Source organism: Podarcis melisellensis, assembly GCF_964234715.1.
Source record: "Podarcis melisellensis genome assembly, chromosome: 2".
NCBI classification, from domain to species: domain Eukaryota; kingdom Metazoa; phylum Chordata; class Lepidosauria; order Squamata; family Lacertidae; genus Podarcis; species Podarcis melisellensis.
This window is the reverse complement of record NC_138529.1, coordinates 123,416,130-123,424,962: the sequence shown is the minus strand read 5'-3', so window position 1 is coordinate 123,424,962 and position 8,833 is coordinate 123,416,130. Positions and strand designations below refer to the sequence as shown.

At 48.9% G+C, this 8,833-nt stretch overlaps 1 protein-coding gene across 1 annotated transcript; it reads left to right on the top strand.

Annotated features, from left to right (window-relative positions):
• Positions 1–212: 212 nt before the first annotated feature.
• LOC309363316 (class II histocompatibility antigen, M alpha chain) lies at positions 213–3,938 on the top strand. The gene is made up of 5 exons (XM_081899458.1): positions 213–359; positions 2,192–2,449; positions 2,666–2,947; positions 3,076–3,204; positions 3,505–3,938. Exons 1-5 carry the CDS (start codon positions 275–277, stop codon positions 3,507–3,509), a joined length of 759 nt encoding a protein of 252 aa, XP_081755584.1. The 5' UTR covers positions 213–274; the 3' UTR covers positions 3,510–3,938.
• The last annotated feature ends 4,895 nt before the right edge of the window (positions 3,939–8,833 follow it).

Below are 8,833 nucleotides of genomic sequence, written 5' to 3'. Positions count from 1 at the left end.
GGGCCGTGAGTAGGGGATTTCTTAGCTGGGGTCCCTGCATTTGCAGGGGTTGGGCTGGATGACCTCCGGGGTCCCTGCGATTCTCTCCTCCCGCAGCCTAAGCAGCCCGTCCGCGCTCCAGAGCCGAAAGTGGGCAGGCTCTCCCTGGCAACTGATGACGACGAAGCGCAACGAACCCCCATTGGCTACCTGGGAGAGGCATTCCCCGAAGCTGCTGCGAGTTGGGGAAACTCAGCTGTGGGGCTCGGAGCTTTGCTGTGGGGCAGCGAGGACGATGGGTCCCGGGAGGTGCAACTGGGGTCTGGCGGCCCTGGCCTGGCTCTGGGGGGCAGCGGCGGCTGCAGCGGCCGAAGTGCAAGGTACAAAAATGCGTCTCCATATTCCCTGCCTGCGTGGGGTGTGAAAACGAAGGTGGGGGGTTTTGGGGGGCAGGTGGGGGGCTTTCAGGTTGTGTGCTTTTTCCCTAGCCCTGGCGAGTTCTTGCTTGGCAGCGCGTCCGTGTACTTGCTAACATTTGCCAGGCGGAAATTCAACCGGTGCAGCTATCTCCCTCTCCAAACTCTTTTCTGGGTGGGTGGTCTGCAGCCTCCCACCCAGAAGATGCCGTCTCCTTTGTGACTTTCAGGTGACCTTGGCTCGCTAGAGAAATGCCACCCCGTATTTTTATTTTTTAAATCCCTTTCAAGTTTCACTTTTGCAATTAAACTGGGGGGGGAGACTTCCGAGCAGCCTGTTGGTGTGACTTGACCTTGGATCCAACCCCCTGTGAAGGCACAGTTGTTTACAGCGTTTTTCCAAATAATACTACTACTAATATTTTTTTATTTGTACCCCGCCCTTCCCAGTTCAAAAACCGGGCTCAGGGCGGCTAACAACCAATTCGAAACACTTAATTATAAAAGCAGCATAAGATACAGTATAAAAACATGAATAACAATAAAATTCAAAAATGAATTAGCTAATCCCCAGGGCTAGCTGGCTGAATTGGTCCTACTTGGGCCAGCGAGGAGACCAGGGGAGAATGAGCTGTGGGGTCTCAGAGCGGGTGATCTTCATAAAAGGGGAAGGAGAGGGAAGAAAAGGGAAATAAAAGATCAGGCTGAATTCAAATTAAAGGCCAGGCGGAATAGCTCTGTCTTACAGGCCCTGCGGAAGGAGGTTAAATCCTGCAGGGCCCTGGTCTCCTGGGACAGAGCATTCCACCAGATCGGAGCCAGCACTGAGAAAGCCCTGGTGGAGGATAGTAGGTAACTTCCTTAGGGCCCGGGACCTCTCAACTATGTAAATAGTATTTTGGCACCTAGTTTCCCCCTCTCTCCCCCATCCCCTAATAATCCCAAACCCCCATAACTGAGGGGGCTGCAGAAGGGGGAGGGGCAAATGGTGTTCGGAGGGGGGAAATGTGCTTTAGAATCCTCTACTTTCATTGAGGAAGTTCCTTCCTTCCTTCCTCTCCCCGCTTGTAGCAGCGCCGTCAGTCCAGGACTCTGGCGGAACCACAGACTCATAGAACGATAGATTTGGAAGGGGGCTCCCAGGGTCATCTAGTCCAACCCCAGCTCAATAACCCCTGTTTCACCCCACAAGCACTTTCTGACAGTAACTGCTGTTTGCAAACAGAAGACGCTTCCTCAGAAGGCCATCTCAAGCAGAGGTTGGATGGCTCCAGGTTAGTAATAATAATAATAATAATAATAATAATAATAATAATAATAATAATAATAATTTTATTTATACCCCACTCTCCCCAGCCAAGACCGGGCTCAGGGCAGCTAACACCAGGTATAAAAACAATGGATTAAAATACAATTTAAAAACGAGATTAAAATGCAACATTGAAATGCAGCCTCATGCCTCATTTCAGCAGAAACTTAAATCAAAAGTTCATGCTTTCTTGCCATCCATCGCTGGCACATATGACTTAGCCAGGGAGGGTGAAGGGCAGAAGGCAGAGGGCAGAAGACAGACACATGGAGGGGCACATGGCGGCACATCGCAGAATCAAAATAATTGCGGAGTTCGAGGGCCATCTAGTCCAACTCTCCTGCAATTTTTGCCTAACGTGGAACTCGAACCCGTGTCCCTGAGATTATGAGCCTCATTTTTTACTGACTGAGCTATGATTTGGGGCGGCTTCTTATCTCCACCTTGATGGTGGCGGTTGACCAACCTCCCTCTTTTTCTTGTCCAGAGGACCCTGCCCACCTGTTTTCTGAGGTCTACCTGTGCCAGCAGGATTCCCTGCTCCCTGAGATGGTCCAAACTCTGGACAACGAGGAGCTCTTCTGGTTCAACTCCTCGGAGTCCGCCTGGCACCCCCGCCTCCCCGATTTCCAGCCGGGGGTGCGGACCCGGACCCCCGAAAGTCACATCCGGGTGCTGAACCAGCTCTGCAACGACGTGCTGAGCAACTTTTCGTACTATTTCGCAATTATGCCGGAAGCGAAAGGTGAGGGGGGTTTCTTTGCCTTGGGGGGAGGGAGGGAGGGGGCCACCAGAAAGTTCCTCCAGCGAGGAATTGTAGAATATATGTTACAATAAAAAGACTATGATAAAAATAATAATGAGTAAAATAAAAAATGCAAATAATAATGTAAGTAAAAGGATGGGGAGCCACCACTGAAAAGGGCACGTTCTCACGTTGCCACCCTCTGCCCCCCCCCAGGTATTGCTCAGGTGAAGGTCTTCCCCCTGCAGCCGCTGCAGCTGGGCCAGTCCAACACGCTCGTCTGCTCAGTGACCAACCTCTTCCCTCCGGCGGCCGAGGTCACCTGGACGTACCAAGGCCAGCCCGTGACCCAGGGGGTCTCCACCCCTCCGGCAGTCCCTGTGGAGGACCTGGAGTTTGAGCTCTTCTCCTATTTGGAGGTGACCCCCCAGGAAGGAGACATCTACAGCTGCAACGTCAAGAGTCCCCGCGACACCTTCAGCATCCAGACGTTCTGGGGTGAGGCCCTGCTCTCCCCCTCTCTCCCCACACCTTGCCCCAAATGACCCTTGTACTCTCTCTCTCTCTCTCTCTCACACACACACACACCCGACTGACCCTCGGTCCCATCTCTCTTCCTCCTGCAGTCCCCCAAGATCCCGCCCCCTCGGAGCTCCTGGACAACATCCTGTGTGGCCTGGCCTTTGGGGTTGGCGTCCTCTTTGCCATCGCCGGGGTGGTCCTGGTGGCAGTATCCTGCAAGCGCGACAGCACAGGTAGAGCTGGAGGAGGCCCCCGGGCCCCTTGGGGAAGGAGGAGGCTGCAGCTCTGGGGCAGGTGGAACCAAAGGCTTGTAGGGTTGGAAGGGGGTACCCTGAGGTCATCCATCCCAACCCCCTGCAAGTTCACAGGTTCCCTTTTCATTCATCTGTTTCCTTGCTGGGTGAAACGTGTACGCCGCTTGACGTGAAATATGGCAACCGTCAAAGATTCCTGCATTGCAGCGGGTTGGGCTAGATGACCTTTAGGGGGCCCTCCCTTCAGTTCTGTGATTCCACGACCTTTCTCTTTTCCAGAATGAAATCCCCAGAGTCAACCTGAAGGAGGGATTTGGAGGAGAAGGAGCATCACCTTTAAAGTCACCCCTTGCCCCCACCATGGGAACTGCCCCTCGGTGCCAGAATCTGTGTGTACGTTTGTGAGTGTATGTGTGCCCATTTGCATTCAGTGAGCCTCAAACATCTGTCCGCCCTGCTTTGTTCCCGTGTCTCCATTGCCACTGGCTCCCGGCAGGGGTGGGAGAGAGTCCAGTCTGTGAACCCGGAGAGAAACTGCTGCCAGTCAGTGTGGGCAGTCCTGGGTGAGGCGGGTCAGTGATGTGAGTGAGCTTCTTCTGTTGCCGTTAAAGTTCTTGCTGCTAGAGGAGCAGTGGGGTAAATGAGGGGGTGGAAGGAGCAGAGGAGAGGAGCCCAACCAGGTTTGGATGAAGCAGGGCTGGCCCAGATCCCACTTCTGACACCTCTGTCGCACCAACCCCACTCTTGGAACTTTGAAGTGCCAGGCATAGCTCTAATGGCTTTAGCCCAAACGTAGCAGAGTTTTCCTGCACAGCGAAGAAGCTAGTTGAGGTGGAAATGACTAGTCAGCTAGACTCAGAATAACTATTTACAGGATTTCTTAAAAGGAAAAATAAAACCAGCAGAGTTTCTGCATACAAAACAAAACAAAATAAATCCTTTCTTTCTCTCTCTCTCTTAACCATACACAGCACTCCAACTCCTAACACACCCACCTAACACAAACTGTGCTAGCATTCCTAGATAACAGAGTTGAGTGCTGGTCGTTAACCAATCAGAGTAAGTAGTTTCTAGGTCAAGCAGACCTTGGCTTTCAGCCAAGAGTAAATTGACACTGCCTTGAGTTAATTGTGTGAAGCCAGAATCTGTAAGTTTCCATGAGAATCAATTAACAGAAACTGAACACCCACTTCTGACACCTCTGTCGCACCAACCCCACTTCTGACATCTCTGTCGTACCAGCCCCACTTCTGACATCTGTCGCACCAACCCCACATCTGACATCTCTGTCGCACCAACCCCACTTCTGACACCGCTGTCACCACCAACCCCACTTCTGACACCTCTGTCGCACCAACCCCACTTCTGACACCGCTGTCGCCACCAACCCCACTTCTGACACCTCTGTCGCACCAACCCCACTTCTGACATCTCTGTCGCACCAACCCCACTTCTGACACCTCTGTCACACCAACCCCACTTCTGACACCTCTGTCGCACCAACCCCACTTCTGACACCGCTGTCACACCAACCCCACTTCTGACACCTCTGTTGCACCAACCCCACTTCTGACACCGCTGTCGCTACCAACCCCAACAAGAAACTTATATAGACTGAATATTGCTAGCCCCACAACCATCACTCACCCCACTGCTCACATCGCTAGCACCACCACTCCTGCTCCTCCCACCTACGAGTCTTTCTTGCCAGGACAGGGACACGCCTTGGCCTCAGATCTATTTTCTGGTCCATCAGCACCTGGCTTTTCCGCCCCTCCCAGGGGAATGAGAGACCTTCCTGGTCTGTCAGTGGCCCTTTAACAGGACCTTCTCTTGGAGGTACAGAGACCATCACCTGCTAATTGCTGCAGCAGGAGAGGACTGTACCACATGATTCTTCATTGGGGCAACTGCGCCCTGCAGCGCAGTTTTTCTTCTGTGTGTGTGGCAGGGCTGAGCCCAGGCACTTGTGAAGTGATGGTGCCTCTGAGCGTGTTGAGAGTGCTGTCCATTACAGCAAGGAAGGGCAGATTGCTCCTTTTCAGCTTACAGAAGGCAGCTGCGGTATTTCTGGGCAGAAGTAATCCCCAGAACCCCTCTCCCTTTTCTACGTTTTAGCATCATAGACTCATAGAAGGGACACCAGGGTCATTCTAGACCAACCCCCTGCAATGCAAGAATATTTGGCCCAATGTGTGTCTCGAACCCATGATCCTGAGATTAATAACAATAATAATAAATTTTTATTTATACCCCACGCTTCCTGGTTCAGAAAACTGGGCTCAGGGCGGCTAACAACAAATTTAAAACACTTAATTGATGCAACAAAAAACAGCATAAAATACAGTATAAAACGTGAATAACAATAAATTAAGAATTCAGAAATCAATTAAGGGGGGAAATCCATCCAATAAACATTAGATGATCCCCAGGGCTAGCTGGCTAAGTTAGTCCTTCTACCAACTGAGCTATTGGGGATGTGGAAGCACAGGAGATTTGGGGGGGGGGAGCATCACCGCCAGTTGAATTTCTGCCCTTGAATAATCCCCGGGACTCCCCTACTTTGCAGGGTGGTTGTGCTGGACAACATGATAAAAAGGCAGTGGGCATCTTCTTAGTTTTAAAAGGGCGGGGGGAGGCTGGGAGGTCCACGCAGGACTAAAGACGCATTGCAACTTTTAAAAGAGGGAGAGCAGAGAGATGGAAGGAGCAAAAAAAAAAAAAAAAAAGTAGGGGGGAGATTTGTTTTTTTTGGGGGGGGTTGTTTTCGGATCTTACGGATGCTGCACCTGCAATTGTTCCTGCTCAGCGATGTGTCCCTTTCCTTTGCGTTCCTGACGCCGGGGGCCAGGTGGAATTATAGCCAGGGGTGCAAAAAATAAAATGGGGAAAAAACAAAAAGCAAACAGATTTTGGAACTATTCTTTCGCGTCCTTCCTGGCGATGCAAGGAGGAATTGAGGCAGAAGCCCCTGGGGTGGGGGAGGGGGGTGGCTTTGCAGGGGGGGGAATCCGAGGGGGGGTCAGGGCCAGAAAGATGGGGAGTGAGTCCATGGATGTGGACTTGTACAGGCAAAGAAGGTGCGTTATTCCCTGCCAGGCAGAATTCCCCTGGGAGAGAGTAGAGCAGTGCTGGGGGCGGGGCTTGATGAGGGGGCGTGGCCTGGGGAATTAGAGTAGGGGGAGGGGCAAGAAGTCACAAAACATAGCTGTTAACTTTTCCCTTTTCTTGCAAGGAATCCTATTCAGAATAAGGGAATTTCCCTTAAAAAAGGGAGAAGTTGACAGCTATGTTACAAAATCCGTGGCATTTTTTTTTTAATTATTGAAGTTTCTTTCAGTTTTCCAAAGTACGTGTATCGTCTCTCTTTTTTTCAGTACATGGCTTTTTTTTTTTTTTACAAATTTGCAAAGGGCTGCAAGACTGTCTCCTCCCCTTCACTTATGGGGCGGGGGGGGGGAGGGACGCCTCTCCCCTGTCTCAAAAAAATAGCTATACACACACCTGCACTTTTTCTTCTTCTTTGTTTGTTTCCTGGCCCTGCTGTTCTCATGCAACAACATGACCAGGCTGGAAGATTTGGGAAAGCTTCACTTGTGGGGGTTTCTGTTTATTTTGCAAAAAATTCAAATGCGCTGATTTCAGCTTATTTAAAGAGTTGTGATTTACAAATTGTTGTTGTTGTTTTTTAATGAGTGACTTCATACTGTATTCGCAAGGAAGATCAATAAAATGAATTTCTTTTTTCTTCTTTTTTGATTTTTTTCTTTCTATTCTCACATAACAAATTATTCCAATAATTATATTTCCCCTCCATTTCCCCCCTCCCTCCCCACTACGACTTCCCTCAGTTCCTCTTTCTGATTTATTAACACATATTGTTCTCTGCTAAGTAAAAATCTCTAAGTTATCTATTTTGTTAACAAATAAATTTGTGTATGTTTATTCGAAACCTGCCAAGGAGTCCAACTCATTTTGTTGTTTAAGTACTTTGTAAAAGGTTCCCATTCTTCTTTAAAGTCACAGTTGTCCTTGTCGCGTAGTTTGTGCGTCAATTTTGCCAGTTCTGCTTAGTCCATCAATTTCTCTTGCCACTTTTCTTTTGTTGGGTTTCTTCATTTTTCTATCCTTGTGCTATTAAGACTCTTGCCGCCGTTGTCGCAGACATAAATATGTTCTTAATTTTCCTTGGCAGGTCTTTTCGTACAACCCCTAACAAATGGTTCAGGCTTTTTTACGAATGTGAATTGGAAAATTTTCTTCAACTCATTATAGATGGTACATAACACCAGTACAGATAGCAAGAATGTATAAAACCGGCTCAAATATATGTTGGAAATGTAAGGAAAAAGAAGGGACTTCTTATCCTATGAGGTGGGATTGTAGAGAAATTATAAAATGAATTTCAACAGGGACAAATGTCAGGTTCTAGACTTAGGCTGCCTTAGGCGGTGCTGAGACTCGCCCCACCTTTTCCAATACAATATATAATGAATTGAGAAAGGTTTTAAAATATAACTTTAATAAAAAGCCATAGGCATTTTTATTAGGTTTAATTGGAGAAGAAATACATAAAAGAGATGCAAATATGTTTATGTATGCCACACATAGCTGTCAACCGTCCCTTATTTGGCAGGAAACTCCCTTATCCCAGCGCAGTTTGCCGCCATGGTCCTGGATTGATGATGTCCCTTAAATTTCCTGGGTTTCATGCTCGCCCGGCTCGGGAGCGAAGCAGTGGCAAGGGTTCCTCCGCCGCGAGAGAGAGCATTCGCATGAGCTGCCGCGTCTTCGTCTCTCCCTCCCCCCCCCCCGTGATAGGAATTTTGAGGTCTTAGATATATGGTAATGTTCATAAGTGTACCAACATAGATCAGCACAGGAACACAGACCTGGAACAATTTTGGTTCCTAAACTGAGCACAGTTTTCTCTGCAAGGTCAAAGTGGGAAACCTTCCATTGTCTCTTTCCTCACAAGTCCTGTCTAAAGGGCACATTTAATACATGAATAGGGTGTGAGCCTGTGACCTGGCCAGGAACTAAGTGTTTATCATTACAAAAGACTGGCCAGGCTCCCCAGGCAATCCAATCAAGTAACCTGCCAGACAGGAAATAAACAAGGACAGGAGAAAAACAACATTCAAATTTCTGTTTTAGACCTTCTTTTTTGAGATGTAGGTGTGATGTATCTGAGGGGTGGTCTTAGGTTACACCCCTTCTGTGATGTATGTATGATGTTTCTGGAGGTGGTCTTGGACTCTGTTACGGCTAAAATCTGGGTGCGGGGCTACACTGCCACCCAGCTCATCGGACTAAGTGTCCGCGGGTCCCTGCGGAAGAAAATGAGCTCAGCCGGACAGGAGCAAAATGCAGAGATCCAAGGTTTATTGCGCAACAGGTTCAAGACGAGATTGAACAGCGAGAAAGGGGTGACATGAACTTTTTAAACTCCCTCCATGTCCCAGAATACAGTGCAAAATACATCCCAGTATCTGAAGAAGTGTGCATGCACACAAAAGCTCATACCAAGAACTGACTTAGTTGGTCTTTAAGGTGCTACTGGAAGGAATTTTGTTTTGTTTTGACTATGGCAGACCAACACGGCTAC